At 43.3% G+C, this 18,957-nt stretch overlaps 1 protein-coding gene across 1 annotated transcript in view; it reads left to right on the forward strand.

The window, feature by feature from the left end:
* Window positions 1-18,957, forward strand: part of TADA2A (transcriptional adaptor 2A) — an 80,340-nt gene that overhangs the window by 45,794 nt on the left and 15,589 nt on the right. Inside the window, exons 4-7 of the mRNA XM_066609179.1 lie at window positions 3,289-3,380; window positions 4,400-4,557; window positions 6,917-7,005; window positions 16,002-16,074. Of these exons, the coding sequence (XP_066465276.1) occupies window positions 3,289-3,380; window positions 4,400-4,557; window positions 6,917-7,005; window positions 16,002-16,074 (412 nt within the window). The remainder of the gene's footprint in view (window positions 1-3,288; window positions 3,381-4,399; window positions 4,558-6,916; window positions 7,006-16,001; window positions 16,075-18,957) is intronic.

Raw genomic sequence — 18,957 nt, forward strand, 5'->3', positions numbered from 1 at the left:
AAATGTTATCAAATTGCTGATGCTGTGACACTCATAATTCGCTTTCTGTCTCCTGGCCTGTAGATTTTTGTGGCAACAGGATGTACCGTTTTGTTCCTGTCACTTGAATCTGATATGTAATGGTACTTAAAGCTAACTTTAGATTATACTGCTAAGATGTGACCTTTGTCCACATTGCCTGCCTGTTTGTATAGATTACTACTAATTGTGGTCTACTGCTGTGTAGCCAGTGTGGCCATTGTAAACAGAGAAGTTCAAGGATAATGTTGTCCCTGTTGTCTCCTGCGCCATAAGTAATTCTAGCCATAAGGGCTAGTAAATTGTCTCGTATATCTTTTTTTTCCCCGTCAATGTAGCTGTATAACACAGCAGATCAAGTTCTAGTTTTATAGGAATCAATGTCGGTACATATAATGTGTTGAATAACTTATTAATGGAAAAAAAAGCAATTTCACCACTATTTTTATTTTTATGGTATTTATAGTGTGGTATAAATATTGTGTTACCTTTTTATTCCAGGAGTCATTACGATTATGTTTTACACTTTTGTGTGATATAAACACTTTTGTTTAAAAAGAAAAAAATAACTTTGGCTCTACATCATTCTAGGACCAGAGTATTTTTGTTTTTCAGTCAACAGAGCTCTGTCAGGCCTGTATTTTGTGGGACAACTTGTACACTTTATTGGTACTTTTGTGAGGTATATACGATTTTTTTTTTTCTTTAAAATTTTTTTTTACTCCTGTTTAGAGGAAATGAGATGATTATAAAATTGCTATTTTCGGATTTTATTTTTTTTGCAATGGAATTTTCCATGCTTGATAAATGTAATATTTTATACTAGGGGTTCATATAGATGTGGAAATATCAATTATGTGTAGGGCATTTATTTTCAAGATTTAAAGTCTTGCGCAAGGGTAATTTTTTTTCTGTAAAAAATGACTGCAGCATCTGCAGGCTTAAACAGTGCAGAGGAGTGATTAGATGGGCAAGTGCTCATCATTTCACTTCTTGGATAAAAACGCCATATGTGAAAATCAGGGCAAATATGCTTTTTTAAAACTTTTTGTTAATGTCACCCCTTCCCTGGCACAGGGAAATATACACAGGAACCACAAATCTCTATTGCTGGTCTTGCACCCCCACACACAAAAACTGTAAATTCAGTATTTCCAACTCCACTTCAAACACCTGTAGCTCCGAATCTGTAAGGGGTACAAAGAATCTTGGCTTTAGAATGACACTGAAGGCATGTTGGTAGCCCTGATAGAGTTGGCGCTGCAGCTGTTCAAATCAGTATGAGTTCTGTTCATCCTAAACTGTTAAGTCCTTTTCCTGCAGATAAAACGGACCTCGTCCAAAACTGCTGGGAGGGCTTAAATTTTAGCATCCGCATTTATAAGTGATATATGTTGGTAGGTCCCAGAAAATCCTTTACTGCCTTGGGGATTAGTTCACATAGGAGGTATTTGTGGATGCTTTGCCGCCTCTTAATACACCTCCGATGTATGACTATATTTTTATCGCTAGTGAACATAAACTCAAGTAACCATCCACTAACCTGCAAAGTGAAAGCTTACTCTCTTGCGAGGAAAGAGTTATAAAATCGGACCCTTTAGGAGATTGTTTCCTAAGATCAGGTAGCCGGCTCAAGGTTGACACAGCCTTCCATCCCTCTCAGGTCATTACAATGAGTACCCAGCTTGCTGGGGGGTAAAAGATGACTGGGGAAGGCAATGGCAAACCACCCCGCCAAAACAGAGCCACAAAAAAAAACATCACCCTAGGAGTCAGTTGTGACTCGGTGCTTGCACCAGGGGACTTGACTTTACTTCCTAACATCAATTATCACTGGGGCAGAGAGAACTAAATCTCCAATCTTAGAGTCAATTATTTTATTCAGTAGTAACCCCTCATAGACAGAAATATATAATCAGTCTGAGACCATGAATTTTGAGAGTGCAAGTAGTAAGTATATTACCTATCTATAGGGTGAGTGTGCCTCCTTGGGTTTACCAAGTCTGTGTGCTTTGAAAGGAGGCATGGGTGTGTCTGAGATGGTGGTTGCTTTTTGCCTTCTAGATGCTTAAGGGACAAATGAAAATCTCCTCCCTCAATCATTTGTCCTTCAGTATCCCAAAATTTTTACCTCAAAAGAAATCCCTTTTGTATTGGCATATACTGTATTTTTCGCTCTATAAGACGCATCGGATGATAAGATGCATCTAGGTTTAAATGTAATGGTGATCTTATTACTGGTCACCTAGTTTCCCTGTAGCCCTCCATGGCATGTCTCATTATGGTGATGTATGATGAACTAGGCATGTATACACCATGCAGCTATTTGTCCCCCTGCTATGTAGCTGGCAGATGTGGGAGCCATCTATATACCTACAGCTGGTTGATGAGGGGGAGCAACAGTTCTCTCCCACTAATCAGCTGCTTGCATGTATGCTGCTATGGAGCGGACCTGCGATCTTTATCTCACTGCCCGCTCTTATAGCAGGAGCCGCTTGCCCATACAACAGCTTATTAATTGCTGCTCCCCCAACCCCCAGCAATCAGCTGTTGTAGTAGCCGCCCTGCTTTCCTCCTGTGTCTGCTTTATCTGCGAATGGCCAGCAATCCTTTTCAGCTGCTGGCATGTTCGCTCTATAGGACGCACTGACTACCCCCCCCCCCCCCACACACACACACACACTTTGAAGGGGGAAAAAAGTGGGACTTATCGAGTGGAAAATACAGTGCATTATATATACCGATTACTCCAGTGGGTGGCCCACCTCATCACACACTGTATTCAGCGTCGAGTGTTTGAAATTCTTATGAATTAAAATAAGCACACCGACCTTTTTTTCTGAGCCATAGACTTCCACGGCCCACAGCTTTTTCATATCATACTCCTTTGCCACCAAATGGGTTTCTTGTAATAGCACTACATTGGCATTAATTTTTTCAGGACACAAAAGGATCATCTGATGTTTAGAAGAGGAGCAAAATGCCCTAACATTCCATGAGATTACCTTCATAATGTAATAAGTAAGCGGTATTCTAATGACAGACTTGTAGCTGAAATGTAGGAATATCATTTTAGGGACTATATATTGGAAAGAGGAGTGAGAGTGCAGGGGGCTCTATAACTGAGACCTTAAGTCCTGTCCTTTTACTAAATTACACTTCCAAAAAATAAAATATGTATGTCTCACATGGATTATATTTAATAAACTGAATAAGGTGTAACCTCTGTAGGACTTTCTTCTGCATTTAAAAATTCTATGTGTTTCATAGACATCCGATTTTCCTGTGTTGGATCCCAGTTGGACAGCCCAGGAGGAAATGGCTCTTCTAGAAGCGGTAATGGATTGTGGATTTGGAAACTGGTAAGTTTTGGGAAGGAAACAAAGAGAACTTGCTAACTCTAATAATAAATATCCTTTTACCGGGGCTGATTACTGGGCCTAAACTTTACTCTAAACTCTCAACCGCCTAGTAATTGGGCCATGTAAAATGACCGATCAGCTGAAAAATAAGCGAACAAATATAAAAACGCACTCTGACTGTACATCTCCCCCTGGGAACAGAAAGTTGTACAGCCAGAATATGGGATTGAACAATTATAATAATTGTTCATCCCCATATGGCAAATCTCAGAACATGTGAAAGGAAATAAAAAAGCTAATTTTCCGCTTGGGGTAAAAAAAATGTTCATTGTGTTGCGACAATGCCACACATTTTACCCTTATGTATTGAAGGTATGAAATCTGTAGTAAAATCTTCAATGTCTAAGCTCACCCTTACAGTTCATTCACATGGCTGTATTTTGAGGCCGTGTATTCCACAGACTGCACACAGGCGCACAATAGCTTACAAGGCCACTCTCGCACATGCCGTCGGCAAAATGCTGTGATTTTTAAACCGTTTTCGTATGCGTGTTCCTGCTTTCGACAGCAGGTTTTAATGCACCCCGGGTTTTAATGGTAATGAGGTGCGTCAATTGGGCAAAATAGAGCAGACAGTGTTCGAAAATCGACGCGTTAGAAAGCTCCATGTTCGAGCGCACGTCTGTAAGGCCTCATTGAATACAATGTTAGCATTTTACCGCGATTACCTCGGCGTTCAAAATAGCCAGTTCTTAGCACACGTGCAGTTTTACACTGCAATGAACTAGTCAATAAATTCTCTTGTCACTGTCGGTCACTGTGTTTACACAGAACAACTCTCTTATGTTTTCTCTATTGATGAGATGATGTGTAAAGCCATGGCAGAGTTATGATACATTTTCTTGCGATACTTCAGCCTGTCTAAACGCAGCCAAACACATGATAGCACTTATTCACAAGCAGTATGTCGCAGTGTGCGAATAACTAACATATAAACAGCATCTTTAAATATTTTGTAGGCAAGAAGTTGCTAATCAAATGCGCACAAAAACTAAGGATGACTGTGAAAACCACTACATGAAGCATTTTATTAATAATCCACTCTTTGCAAGTACGTTGCTCAGTATGAAACAAGCAGAAGAGGATAAGAATGTGGACACAGCAATTCCATTTCAAGGTAAACTATCACAGCTTCATGAAATGTATCAATATGTGTTTTTTTTTTAATGTGTGAACACAAAGGGCCTCATAATAATTGAATTGTATATTGTGTTCAACATAAACATACAAGAGCCATTTTTTTTTAAAGTTTTTATTATCAATTTTATTTTAGTATTTGTAGATGAGATAACCAAAGAAACCAGAAACCACAATTTTGGCTTGGTGCAATTTTCTCTATTTTTTTTCTTAACGGGATTCACCATGCAGGATAAACAATGCAGTAGACTGACATACTAAATGTTATGGGATAGCAGTATGTAAATTGATTGTGAAGTGGTGTCACTTTAGGTGACAGCTTGGCAATCATGAATTATCAGATGATAGCGGGTGCCAAACCAATGGGACATTCCATTTCTAAAGTTGTGCAGACATTTAGAGGGGTTGTCTGGACAACGTCCCTTCCACAGCACCCACCGTGCTAAAATTCCAAAAGAAGCTGTACTTGCCCATCCTCTGCCGCCACAATGCAACACTGTAGCTCCGCCATGACCACATTGTGTTTGGAAGTTGATGTCCTTATCAATCACCTGACAGCTGCAGCATCACTGCCTGTTCTCTTGGCATCAGTGCTGACATCTTGGGCGCCATGATGCCAAGAGCTCTGAACAATGAAGCTACAGCCTCTGAATTGCTGCAGCGGTCAGCTGATTTCCAGTGACATCACCTTCCAAAACAAACAGCTGGAAGATGGCGGGGCTACAGAGCTGGATCGCAGTGGCAGAGGATAAGTAAATAATGATCCTTGTGTTGTTTTTAGTACAGTGGGCACTATAGGGGGAATTTTGTCTGGTAACCCTTTAACATTTCTCAATGCACAATGTTACGTCTACATCAGGAATACGTCATTAAAGGCATTACCACCCATGGTGACAGTGCAGTGGCTGCCCAAGGGTGCCTGACAATCATAACTGGCAGCATCTAGCTAGAATTGTCTGTGCAAACAGACAAGCAACTCTGGCAGAAATCACATCTGCATTCATTGCAGGAGGCCCCACATGCATATCCAACGAGTCATTGCAGTATTCTTTAGCTTCCATGAGATATGGCAGCAGAAGACCCACCATAATACCTGTGTTAACACCACAATATTGGACACAGCACCTCACCAGGGTTTGTGTAGTTCAATGAGTCATGGTATCAATTGTTTCAGACTGATGGTAGAGTTCATGTGTGTGGTGCAGACTCCATGAAGGCATGGATCTGTCAACAAGGCATTGCAGGCTGGTAGACGTTCTATATTGGTGTGTGGTGTGTTCCCATGGCATGGGTTGGATCCACTGGCCTGCCTAAACATGTCATTGACTGGTGCTACATTTCACTGTTTGATGACAATTTGCAGTGCTTCAATCATAAAATATTGCAGTAGAATAATGCCATCAGGCCCAAGTTGTCTAGAAATGGTTTAAAGAAAGAGCCTTCTGGACAGTTCCTACAAATGGTTTGGCCTGCATGTTAACACGACATGAGCCCAAGAGAACATTTATGGGATGTGGTTGAGAGGTCCATTCGCACTCGAGATCCTGCACCTCTTAACACCATGAAGCTATGGGCAGATATCCAGACCACATGGCTTGACATGTGTTGCTGCACCTCATTGGGCTAGGGGAGGTTCTACATATTAGTTCCTGTCCCATAACTTTTAGCATTTCAGTCCATTTCAGTAATTAGGACTTTTACTAACTAGTCAATCCCATTATGTTTTAATGTTTTGATTTTTTGGAAAAAAAAAGCATGGGGGTGGCCTTTTTTATACTATTTTTTTATATTTTAAAAAATTAACTTTGTCTGTGAGATTTTGGCAGATGAAATTACCAGCAATAAACTTACATCACCAAAGAACACTGCACATGGCTGCACTATCCTTGTGCAGTAGCCAACCACAGATTCCCGTATCCATAGAGAATATGATATGTAGGGAGAGTGTCTGTCTGTATTTCTTTATGAGCTTTTGTTTTCAAAGATGTCATTTTATCAACTACATTTATAGGGAACAGATGTTCATTGTTCGTTAACATAAAAACTTGATTTATACAGCAGGTCATTTTCTAATGACATATTCCGTTTTAAATATGGTGTTTTCTAATCGTCATATAGAATATAGTAGACTGACCATGAATGAAGGATCTGTAAGCAAACCTTTAGCACATCCAAGTGCTAACACAATGAAAAGTCTGCCCTACAGACAGTTATCATTGGGACAGAAAAAGCCAGCCATTGTTGGTAAAGAATGAGAGATATTACTCTAAGGAAATGAAGGTCAGGATAATTGTGAATATTCATACAGTATTTTCAGATGTTAACATTGTCTCTTTTAGCTTCTGAAGACCCGCCTAGGCCAACCTTTGATTCTCTGCTTTCAAGAGACATGGCAGGATACATGCCAGCAAGGGCAGATTTCATAGAGGTGTGTGCCTGTATTACCTATAATAATAATAAACTTTATTTGTATAGCGCCAGCATATTCCGCAGCGCTTACATAGACAGGGGGAATACAGAAAGACAAAATACAAAAATTACAGAACCACAGTTACATAGTAATCAGTTGATGGAAACAATAGGGGTGAGGGTCCTGCTCCAACAAGCTTACATACTACAAATAGTGGGGTGATACAGAAGGTAAAGGGGCTGGAGATGTGCACGGTATGGCGAGGTGGAAAGTGAGGGATGTTATACACATAGATAATGGTCAGACATTTAGCCGTGTGACGGCAGAAACGGTATAACTGCAGGAGCGGTTTATGATGGCTAGCAGGGATTGCAGTCAGAAGGTCAGGGAGCATGTTATCAGGCGGAGTACAGAGGGGTTTGTTTAGGGAATGCGGTATGCCTCCTGGAAGAGGTGCGTTTTTAGAGCACGCCTGAAGTTCTGCGAGTCCTGGATTGCTCGGGTAGCCTTTGGTAGTGCATTCCAGAGGAGCGGTGCTGCTCTGGAGAAGTCTTGGAGGCGGGAATGAGAAGTTCGAATTAGGCGGGCGCTCAGTCTGGTTTCGTTAGCAGAGCGGAGAGCCCAGGCTGGGTGATGGATTGAGATGAGGGAGGCAATATAGGGTGGTGCTGCACTGTGGAGGGCTTAGTGGATGAAGGTAGCGAGTTTAAATTGGATTCTGTATTTAACGGGCAGCCAGTGCAGTGACTGGCACATGGCAGAGGCGTTCGAGTAGCGTCTGGACAGGAAGATAAGCCTGGCTGCCGCATTCAGGATGGATTGGAGACGGTAGAGTCTGGTGCAGGGGAGGCCGATCAGCAACGAGTTGCAATAATTGAGCCGGGAGTGGATGAGGGCAACAGTAAGCGTTTTTAACGTGTCCACAGTGAGAAAAGAGCGGATTCTTGCGATGTTCTTGAGGTACAGCTGACATGTTCGAGCGAGAGATTCGATGTAGGGGGTAAATGATAGATCAGAGTCGAATATGACCCCAAGGCAGCGGGCATGTTGTCTAGGAGTTATGGTGGCGCCACACACCGAGATGGAGATGTCAGGATGAGGTCGGTTAACGGAGGGTGGAAATACCAGTAAGTCGGTTTTAGAGAGGTTTAGTTTTAGGTATAGAGAGGACATAGTGTTAGAAACAGCGGACAGACAGTCGGTGATGTTTTGAAGGAAAGGTGCAGAGATGTCACGGGAAGAGGTGTATAGCTGGGTGTCGTCAGCATACAGGTGGTATTGGAGGCCAAATCTCCTGATTGTTTGTCCAATAGGGGCTGTGTAGATAGAGAAAAGAGGGGGGCCGAGGACTGAGCCCTAGGGGGACCCTGAAAGCAAGGGGAAGAGGAGGGGAGGTAGAGCCAGCAAAGGAGACACTGAAAGAGCGGTCAGATAGGTAGGAGGAGAACCAGGAGAGAGCAGTGTCCTTTAGGCCAATGGAGCGAAGCATACTGAGGAGGAGTTTGTGGTTAACAGTGTCAAATGCTGCGGAAAGGTCGAGGAGGATCAGTAGGGAGTAATCGCTTAGGCTGTCAGTAGGTCATTGGATACCCTTGTAAGGGCAGTTTCTGTCGAGTGTTGAGGTCGGAAGCCAGACTGTAGGGGGTCTAGGAGAGAGTGCTCTGATAGATAGCTTACAAGGCGGGAGTAAACCAGGCGTTCTAGTAGTTTGGAGATAAAGGGGAGATTAGAGATGGGTCGGTAGTTGACAGCATCAGTCGCATTCAGAGTCGGCTTCTTTAGCAGTGGGGATATGATGGCGTGTTTGAAAGAAGAGGGAAAGATGCCAGAGGTCAGAGAGATGTTGAATATAGTGGTGAGATGGGAGAGGGAGCAGAGGAGGTGTGAGAGGAGGTGTGAGAGGAGGGGGTCGCTAGCGCAGGTGGTGGGGTGAGCAGAGAAGAGCAATTTGGAGATTTCTTCCTCTGTTGCTGGTCTGAGTACAGACCAGTGAGCAGGAGCTAGATGCAGTGCTGACAAGACTAGGCTCAGGGCTAGTCTGGGATTGGGAAGTTATTTCCTGATGAATGTCATCAGTTTTCTTTTTTTTTTTTTTTGAAGTAAGCAGCCAGCTCTTCAGCACTGAGATCCGTCACCGGGGGCTGTGGTTTAGGGCTGAGAAGGGAGTGAAAAGTATCAAAGAGCCGTTTAGGGTTGTGCGAGAGTGAGGAGACTAGAGAGATAAAATAGACTTGTTTGGCGTGGTGGAGGGCGAGGTTGTAGGTTCTGAGCATGAATTTGTAGTGGAGGACGTCTGCGACTTCCTCCACAGCCGTTCAGCACTTCTAGAGCACCGCCGGATGAAGCGCGAGCCAGGGTTGCCGCGTTATACATCGAATGGCTCGGGTCCTGGGGGGCGCCGCTTCATCCAGGGCATGTTTGAGAGCGGTGTTGTAGTGAGCAGCAGCCAGGTTGGGGCAGGAGAGGAGAGAGATGGGGGGACAGAGAGGACTGTAGAGATTCAGCAAAGTCCTGGGTGTGAACGGCCTTAAGGTTCTTGTAGATAGGTGGGTCTGGAGAGATTTTAGGGAGCGTGACAGAGAAAGAGAGGAGGTTCTGATCTGAGAGCAGGAGAGGGGAGCTAGTGAAGTTGGAAGCAGAGCAGAGACGGAGGAAGACCACATCAAGAGTGTTGCCATTCCTGTGAGTGGGAGAGGCTGTGAGCTGAGAGAGACCAAGGGAGGAGGTGAGCGAAAGAAGCTGAGAGGCAGATGGGGAGATGGGGTCATTATTGGAGATGTTAAAATCACCTAAGATGAGGGTCGGAATTTCGCAGGATAGGAAGTGGCGGAGCCAGGCAGCAAAGTGGTCCAAAAACAGGTGAGGAGCACCTGGGGGGCGGTAGATAACTGCTACTCGCATGGACAGCGGACGGAAAAGCTGTAGCATATGTACTTCAAATGATGGAAAAGTGAGTGAGGGTACAGGGGGGATTACCTGGTAGGTATATTTTGGGGAGAGAAGAGCACCTACTCCTCCGCCACGCCTGTCATCTGGTCTCGTGGTATGAGACAACTGCAGACCATTGTAAGACAGTGCAGCAGGGAAGGCCGTGTCAGACTGCTGTATCCACGTTTTTGTGAGAGCAAGCAGATTTAAAGATTTAGCAGTAAAAAAGTCGTGGATGGTGGGGAGTTTATTACATGCTGACTGGCAGTTCCAGAGCACACATTTAAAGGAGTCAGGGGAGGGTATGCATGGGCTAGCAGTTGGGCTTGGGGATTTTATTAGTGAGTCAGGTAGGGGGTGATAGCTAGGAGCAGTGGAGGGTGGGCCAGGATTGGGAGAGATATCCCCAGCAGCTAATAGCATCAGGATAGAGGGGGTTAGCAGATGATTAGGAGATTTATGGGAATGAATGTTACGTTTGTTAGTGGCATTAGGGGGTTTGGAGCTAAGCGAGAAGGTAAAGAGTACATGCGAGCTGTGCATAGGTGAGGACAGGAGAGAGGGGCTAATGTGAATAGAATGTCCCAGAGGTTGGCACTTGAAAGAAGTTTTGAAACTGAGAGCAAGGATGAGAACAGAGGTGACAGTATTAGCGATAGCTTTGAAGTGTAAAGCATTTAGTCAGTTTGTGGCCTATCTTGTCTCCTACCCTGTCTAACTGCCATGGTCAAACTGTATCATACTTCATCCAGCCATACTTAATACAGCTCATACACGCGTGGCATGCATGCTTACACTGATATTATAGTGAAAGTTTAAGGTATGACTAGAAAACAGCTGGGAGTGGCTAATCAGGTTCCAATTGACTAGCCAGCTGACTTTAGCATTGCAAACCTAATGACCAAAAGGGGGGGGGGGGGGGTGAAATTTATTGCTCTCCTTAGATAAGGAAAGCATCTCAGCAAGGATGGGTGAAAGATGCCATTTGGGGGAGGTGGATGGCAGAAATGACTGAAAGTAAAGTTTCATTTATCCATGAATGAACGTACTGATGCAAACAGATGAAATGCAAAATACACAATTCACCGCAAGCAAGCAGCACAGATGATTTAACAAAAATACTCATTTATGTTCTAGGTCCACAAATAGTGCAGACTGTAGTGGATAAAAGCAGTATAGGTAATAGATTGTTGGGTAATTAAAAAACTCTTTGTGCCCTCACATCTCCTTATAACGCTCCGCACTTGCCACTTCCCTCAGTCAAAGCGGTGCGTTTTTTTTCAAGTGTAAAATGTGTTAGACTAATGGATACTGTATGGTAACAGCATGCATGTGCACTATATGGCGATGATCCTTATGTGTACTGTAGATGGTGGACAACCCCTTTGTGATAGCAAATACAGCTTTTAACTGACCTAACTAATGGACTTTAAACCTGCATGTATATCTTTTTAAGGTGGTGGCTTGGCTGACTACTTATAGCCAGACTCCTAACCACCATCAGATCCTGGCAGTTTAACCCTTTACATTCCCCAATCAATAGCAACTGCAACATTTAAGCAGAAAACAGGGGGAATGGGCTTTTTTTTGTCAAGCATTGGCACCCCAAAGTGTGATCGCAAGGTACCAATGGGTTACTGCAGTGTACTATACTAGCGATTGAACGATTGCATCTTGAGGGAATATAACATTGCGTGAAGTACTGCAAGGCATTATCATAGCAATTATGGATCAAGTTCCCTACAGGGACATGAAAAGTGTAAAGGTAAAACGAAACCTTTTGCGCACTTTTCCCTGTTTGTAAGGGGGAAAAAACCATATTTGGTGGTATCTAGAGATGAGCGAGCATACAAACTAAAGACAATTACTCGAGCGAGCATTGTCCTTAGCGAGTACCTGCCCGCTCGGAAGAAAAGATTTGTGTGCTGGCACGGGTGAGCAGTGAGTTGCAGGAGTGAGCGGGGGATCTCCCCTCTGTTCCCCCCTGCTCTCCCTGCCCCCCGCCGGCACCCGAATCTTTTCTTCCGAGCGGGCAGGTACTCGCTAAGGACAATGCTCGCTCGAGTAATTGTCCTTAGCGAGTATGCTCGCTCATCTCTAGTGGTATCGTATCAGCAGTGACCTGTACTATAAATTGAACACGTTATTTATCCTGCACAACAAAAACTGTCGAAATAAACAAAATAAAAAACTGAGGCAAAATGCTTATTTTGTTAATTTTGCCTCACAAAATAGCGCAATAAAAATGTATGTACCACAAAATTGTACATAAAAACTACAGCTCGTCACAAAAAAAACAAGCCCCCACAGAGCTTCGTCCATTGAAAATAATTTTAAAAAAGGCATGGCACTTGGAATGCAATCATGTGAAATAATAATTTCCCTCCCATGAAAGGGGTTTTATGTTGAAAAATCTAAAAAAAAAATATAATTTCAGATCCACAAAAAAAAATTATCATGTAATTTATGTGGTATGATTAAGGCCTCATGTCTACGGGCAAATTAAGAATTAAAACCCGGAGCGTTTTTCCCACGCGCGGATCCGCGCCCCATAGGAATGCATTGACAACCCACAAGTAGATAAATACCCGCGGATGGTCAATAAAAGTGAATTTAAAAATTTCTGGAGCATGAAAAAAAATGGACATGCTCTATTTAGGTGCGGATCAGGCGTGCGGGAGCTCATAGAGCACATAGCTCAATTGAGCTCCTGCATGAAAAATAAAAGACAATTACAGTGCATCCGCAGCCTAAATCCGCTTTACAAATCTGCAGCGGATCTGATTTTCCCCGTGGACATGAGGCCTTAGATGCTGTAGAAAATAATTGTAGAATGTCTTTTCTATCTCTGCCCTCCAAAGAAAAATATAATGCATTGTATATTTACAATAGACGCGAAGAAAGCTTTCGATAACGTGTCGTGGAACTGGCTGAAGGGAACATTAGACAGAATGGGGTTCGCCGGCCCATTCTACACTTACATATGGAAACTATACTCCTCCCCTCAGGCGCAAATCAATACCCCAGGCTTCCTTTCACCAAGATTCCCCCTACAGAAGGGCACTAGACAGGGGTGCCCCCTATCACCACTCTTATTTAATCTAGCAATCGAACCACTAGCAAGGCTACTAGAAAATATCGCAGAAATCAGAGGTATAAAAATTCAGGGAAAAGAGGTCAAAACAATGCTATTTGCAGACGACATTTTATTAGCACTCGCCCAGCCAAAATCGGACTTACCACGAGTATTTGCCCTACTGGAAGCTTTCGGGAACAGGTCAGGCTTCAAAATTAATACCACCAAGTGCGAAATACTAGATATCTCTCCTCAGGGAAAAATTACAGACAAAGATCTCGAAAAATGTCCAGTAACCATATCACATAGCCATATTAAATATCTAGGTATAAACATAGGCAAGAGACCGGAGTCCCTCTACGCTCTAAATTACCCTCCAATAATATTAAAAATAACAAAAGAGTTAGACAGATAGAACAACCTCCCGCTCTCCCTCTTGGGCAGATGCCACCTGATTAAAATGATCAGTTTCCCAAGACTCCTATACCGACTACAAACAATCCCACTTCTACTCCAAAGCCACTACCTGACGAAACTACACAAAGCGTTCTTGGCTTTCATATGGGCACGAAAGAGGCCACGCATTGCCTTAAAGAAACTAATGTTACCCAAGAATAGAGAAGGCCTCGATTTTCCTGACATTCGACTATACAATGTTGCTAGTCTCATGAGACACGCCATGGACTGGCTGAAAGCCTCCAGTGATCACTCGAATATTACCCTGGAAGCAAAACTGTTTGAGCCATGGAGTCTCAATGCCCTCATTCATACAACATATACCAACCTTCCAGGTGAATGCAAGCAGTCGATAATGGCTAGAGACACCATAGCGGCCTGGAAGATAACCCGTAAATCATTTGGTTTATCATTTAAAATCTCAAAACATATGGATATATGGGACCATCCGGAATTCAAAGAGGGAAGAGAAAATAAAATGTTTAAACTATGGCGACATAAAGGAATTACAAAAGTTCACCATCTCCTCCACCCAGAGAACCCCAGATATAAAACCTTCGAAGAACTCTGCAGGGAATACAACTTGCCCACAACGCATTTCCTGCCTTTCGCTCAAGTGCGAAATTTCTTAAGGGAAAGACTAACAGACATATCAAAGGAAAAAATACTAAACCCAATTGATAGAATGATAAACAACCAGGCAGGTAAACAATCAATATCCACGATATATAACAGACTTAGAGAAGGGTGGATGAAAGAAAATGACGCTGGACTGTTTAAAAAATGGGCAAGAGATTTAAATGACCCAGAACTACCGGAAGGAATAATTAAAAGTTGGAACGCAATGAGGCAAGCGACATCAAATGAGCGGTGGCGAGAAACGTACTTTAAGCTGATCCATAGAGCAATATACGGGTTTGACAAACCTTTGAACCCTTATGGCCCGGACAGATTACAGGCATGCCCGCGATGCGCCCTCACACATTCAGATCTTCTACATGATATCTGGCAATGCCCTAAAATCAAAAAATACTGGGAAGAAATCCTCAAAATACTCCGAGACAAGGGGGAACAAAACCTACACCAAATACCGCAAATCTTTATATTCCATCAATTGCCAGACAACACAAGAAATGCTAAACTCATCCACAACATCCTATTAATTGGTAAAAGATGTATCCTAAACAACTGGTTGATAGCCAAACCACGAGACATAAAAGACGTCATGCAACAACTAAAATACCTATTAAAAATGGAGAGGTTAGAGATAGAAAGATGCGCGGAGTCCCAAGCAAAAAAAAAATTTTTAGAAAATGGAGAGAATTCATAGAAAAATTTCTGGTTCCCACTGAAATCAAGGATTGCATGCTCCAATTTGCCAATACGACATGGTACCATGAACAAAACCACATGAACCGGCTGGGAACCCTTAAGATCACATGACAAAATACAGTAGGAAAACAAAATGTTATGCGGGACAGTTTAACAAACCACTAGTTATTTGTTCTATGTATATTCATTTAAGTTTATACAGTAAAGTATTAAGTTCTTGGGGAATTAAGGGAGGGGGAGGAGGGTAGTAAAAAGGGGGGAAAAATGAAGGCATATAAGTGTTACGAGCAAAGACTAACAAATGGAAACTGTTATGACAAGCAAGCAAGATGTATACAAAAATGTAATCAACCAGAGTATGTTTCTTTCATGTGTGAATTAATGCCAATAAAAAGAGTTTGAAAAATATACCGTATATACCGGCGTATAAGACGACTTTTGAACCCCGAAAAATCGGGTCTGAAGTCGGGGGTCGTCTTATGCCCCCCGAGTAAAATTTCATTACTCACCTCCCCCGGCGTTCTGTCGCGCTCCGGCAGGATGTCGCTCGCTCCTCGTCCCCGGCGCAGCATTGCTTTCTGAATGCGGGGCTTGAAATCCCCGCTTCCAGAAAGCTAATACACACGCCGGCAGCCATAACAGCATTGAATGGCTGTGATTGGCTGAAGGCGCACGTGTTAGCAATCACACCCATTCAATGATGTCATTGAATAGTGTGATTGGCTGAAGCCACGTGTGTTTTAGCCAATCACAGCCATTCAATGATGTCATGGCTGCCGGCGTGTGTATTAGCTTTCTGGAAGCGGGGATTTCAAGCCCCGCATTCAGAAAGCAATGCTGCGCCGTGGACGAGGAGCGAGCGACATCCTGCGGAAGCGCGACAGAACGCCGGGGGAGGTGAGTAATGAATTTTTTTTTTTCTCCACTGTATTACCGGCGTATAAGGTGACAGTTGGGCGGTCGTCTTATACGCCCCGTCGCCTTATACGCCGGTATATACGGTATATATATATAATGCATTGTAAGACTTTTAGTATTATGTACCCAAAAATGGTACCAATGAAAACTACAGTTCGTCACACAAAAAACACAGCACTCATACTGCCATGTTGTTGGAAAAATAGTTGTGACTTTTTTACTACATCCAAGACTATCCAGGTTTTGTAGTTACACTGAATACCATATAGTTGATATTTTGTATATATTTTATGTTGTGTTCAAGGAGTTTGACAACTACGCAGAATGGGATCTAAGGGATATTGATTTTGTTGAAGATGATTCAGATGTTTTACATGGTAAGCAAACCTTTTAAAATTGGGCTCTGCTCACCAAAGACACTTATAATTAAAGGGGTTTTCTGGGACTTTGATATTGATAGCCTAAGGAGCCACGGTGCGCAGCACAGCGCCATATATTTTGTAGTGGCTGTGTCTGGTATTGTAATACAGTTCTATTCACTTGAATTGGACTAAAACTACTGTACGTCTCTCTGTGTAGCAGGCACAGCCACACAATAAGATGTACAGATCTGTGCCTGTTGAACAATGAAGAGGAAGGCAGAGCAATGTAGCTCCTTCAACTAGCTGATCAGTCGAAATGTCGTGAACACACACCAATCTGATATAGGCCTTGCATGTTAAAGAGGTATTCTGGGACATTTTTAAGTTTTGGCTGATGATTTTGGCTCTGTGGTTAGCACTGAGGTCCTATGTTTAAATCCCATCAAGGGCAACATCCGCATAGAGTTTGCATATTCTCTCCGTGTTTGTGGGTTTTCTCTGTATATTCCAGACTCTCTCCCGCACACCAAAAGCATAGTAATAGGGAACTTGGGCCTTGGTCAGACGACCGTTTTTTGCCACGATTTGCGGATCGCATGACGGATGCGCATCCGCAAAATTGCGTGACCAGGCCGATGATTCGCCGAAAAAATCTGCAGCTAGCAGCGTTTTCGGCTAAACGGGCCCGATCAAAGGAGCGCTGTCCAACCCATTGAAATTCAATGGAACCGGCAATACAGCCGGCTCCATTGAAAACAATGGGCTGCCGGCGAGCGCGGCATGAATTTTTGGCTAGGCCTTAAAAATATAAGCCCTTCCCTGAAAAACATCCGAAAATGTGTAAAAATAAAAATCTACTCACCTTGTTCCTGCAGGCGGAGTTCAGCTGCGGCCATGAATTCATGAATGGGTGAGTGAGTGCTGCCTCTGATTGGCTGAGCGCAAGGACCAATCAGGGGCAGCTCTCAGCTATTGAATGACAGCTGAGAGCTGCCCCTGATTGGTCCCTGCGCTCAGCCAATCAGAGGCAGCACTCACCCATTCATGAATGGGTGAGTGAGAGCTGCCTCTGATTGGTGAGGGCTGTGACCAATCAGAGGCAGCTCATTCAGCATGCGGGGATTTTAAATCCCCGCCTGCTGAATACTACACAGAGCAGTTCAGGAGGCCGGCCGGCCGCGGCTGAACTCCGTCTGCAGGGACAAGGTGAGTAGATTTTTATTTTTTTTTTACACATTTTCGGATGTTTTTCAGGGAAGGGCTTATATTTTTAAGCCCTTCCCGAAAATTCATCCTGCGCTCGCCGGCAGCCCATTGCTTTCAATGGGCGAACATCATTCTTCTCTGCCACAGCTGTGGCAGAGCAGAATGATCTTTATAGTACATGTTCTCAATGGGGTCGGCGCTGCTGCCGCCGGCCCCATTGAGCGCGTACATAGAACACAAGGAATCGCAGAACGCAGATAGGCACGATCTGCGATTCCTCGTGTCCTATAATTTATTGTACATCCTCATAAAAAGCGGCCATGTGACCGACCCCATTGCGAAGCAATGGTTCTATATATGCACAGATCGCATGCGCATCCGCAAATCACGGCAAAAACCGGTCGTCTGACCGAGGCCTTAAACTGTGAGCTCTAATGGGGACATCAAGTGATGTACATCGCTGTGGAATAACTATGCCCCATATAAATATGTAAAATAAAGTAAAGCAAAAAAACAACCAAAACCTATTTGGTATCACAGAGTCCACAGAAGTCCAATCTCTCAAAGTAACGCATGATTTATCCCACACTGTGAACTTGGTTAAAAAAAAAAAAAAAACAACGCTAGAATGGCGCTTTTTTGGTCACGTTGGCGCCAAGAAAAACATATAATTAAAAAAAGCGATCAAAAAGTTGTATGTACTACCAATAGAAACTTCAGGTTGTCCCAGAAAAAGTGAATCCTCCATACAAGAAAGATAGTTATGTTGGTAAAAAATAATTTTTAAAGAAATTTTATTAAAAGTAGTACAGCAAAAAAAAATTAAATAAACTTGGTATTCTCGTAGTGACCCATAAAATAAAGTTATGTTATCTTTGCCACGGTGTGTATGCTGTAAAAGCACAAGATGCCACCCCCCTCCACTCCCAAAAGATGGCACACTTGCATTGTTTCCATTTCACTTCACTTAGAAATGTTTGAAAGTTTTTCAGTACATCATATGATACTTTAAATAGTGACATTGAAAAATAAAACTCCTCCTCCAAAAATCAAGCCCTGAAACAGAAACGTCAGCTTAAAAATAAGAGGTTTTTTTGTATCCTTCTCCCCACTTACAAAAAAACATGTCCTTAAAGGGGTTTTATCATTAAAAATAAAAATTCTATACTTGCCTATTCCTCCCCCTGTCAGTCTCTTTACCAGATCTTCCCCTCGCTGAGCTTCTGCAGTGTCCCCGGGGTCACCTCACCGCGCATCGGCCAGCTTGTTATGAAGCCTGCATTCCTCACTCTTGTCTTCCAGCCGGTTAGTGAAGGTCTTGTTGTTCACTGGCTAGAAAGGAATGCTAATCTATTTCAGAGATAGCGTGAATGAGCAGTCTCTCTAGTAGTTCGGCACTCCCCCTGCTGGCTTGTGAACTGTGACGTAACATACATTGGCTGGCAGGAAGGAGACTGCCGGCAATGTATGTAACCTCACAGGAAGCAGAAGAATTAGCCAGCTGGAGATGAGGTGAAATCCCCCACCACCAACCCCACCCCTCCCCCGGACTGCAGAAGACGAGAAGATGGGTGAGGTGAAAATCTGACGGGTGCTCTCAGGGCACTGTAGCCTGACAGGGGAGGAATAGGTAAGTATACAATTTTTTTTTTTTTATGACAGAACCCCTATAATAGGTCTGCTGCTCAGGAC

This window comes from Eleutherodactylus coqui, chromosome 1, assembly GCF_035609145.1.
Source record: "Eleutherodactylus coqui strain aEleCoq1 chromosome 1, aEleCoq1.hap1, whole genome shotgun sequence".
NCBI classification, from domain to species: Eukaryota; Metazoa; Chordata; class Amphibia; order Anura; family Eleutherodactylidae; genus Eleutherodactylus; species Eleutherodactylus coqui.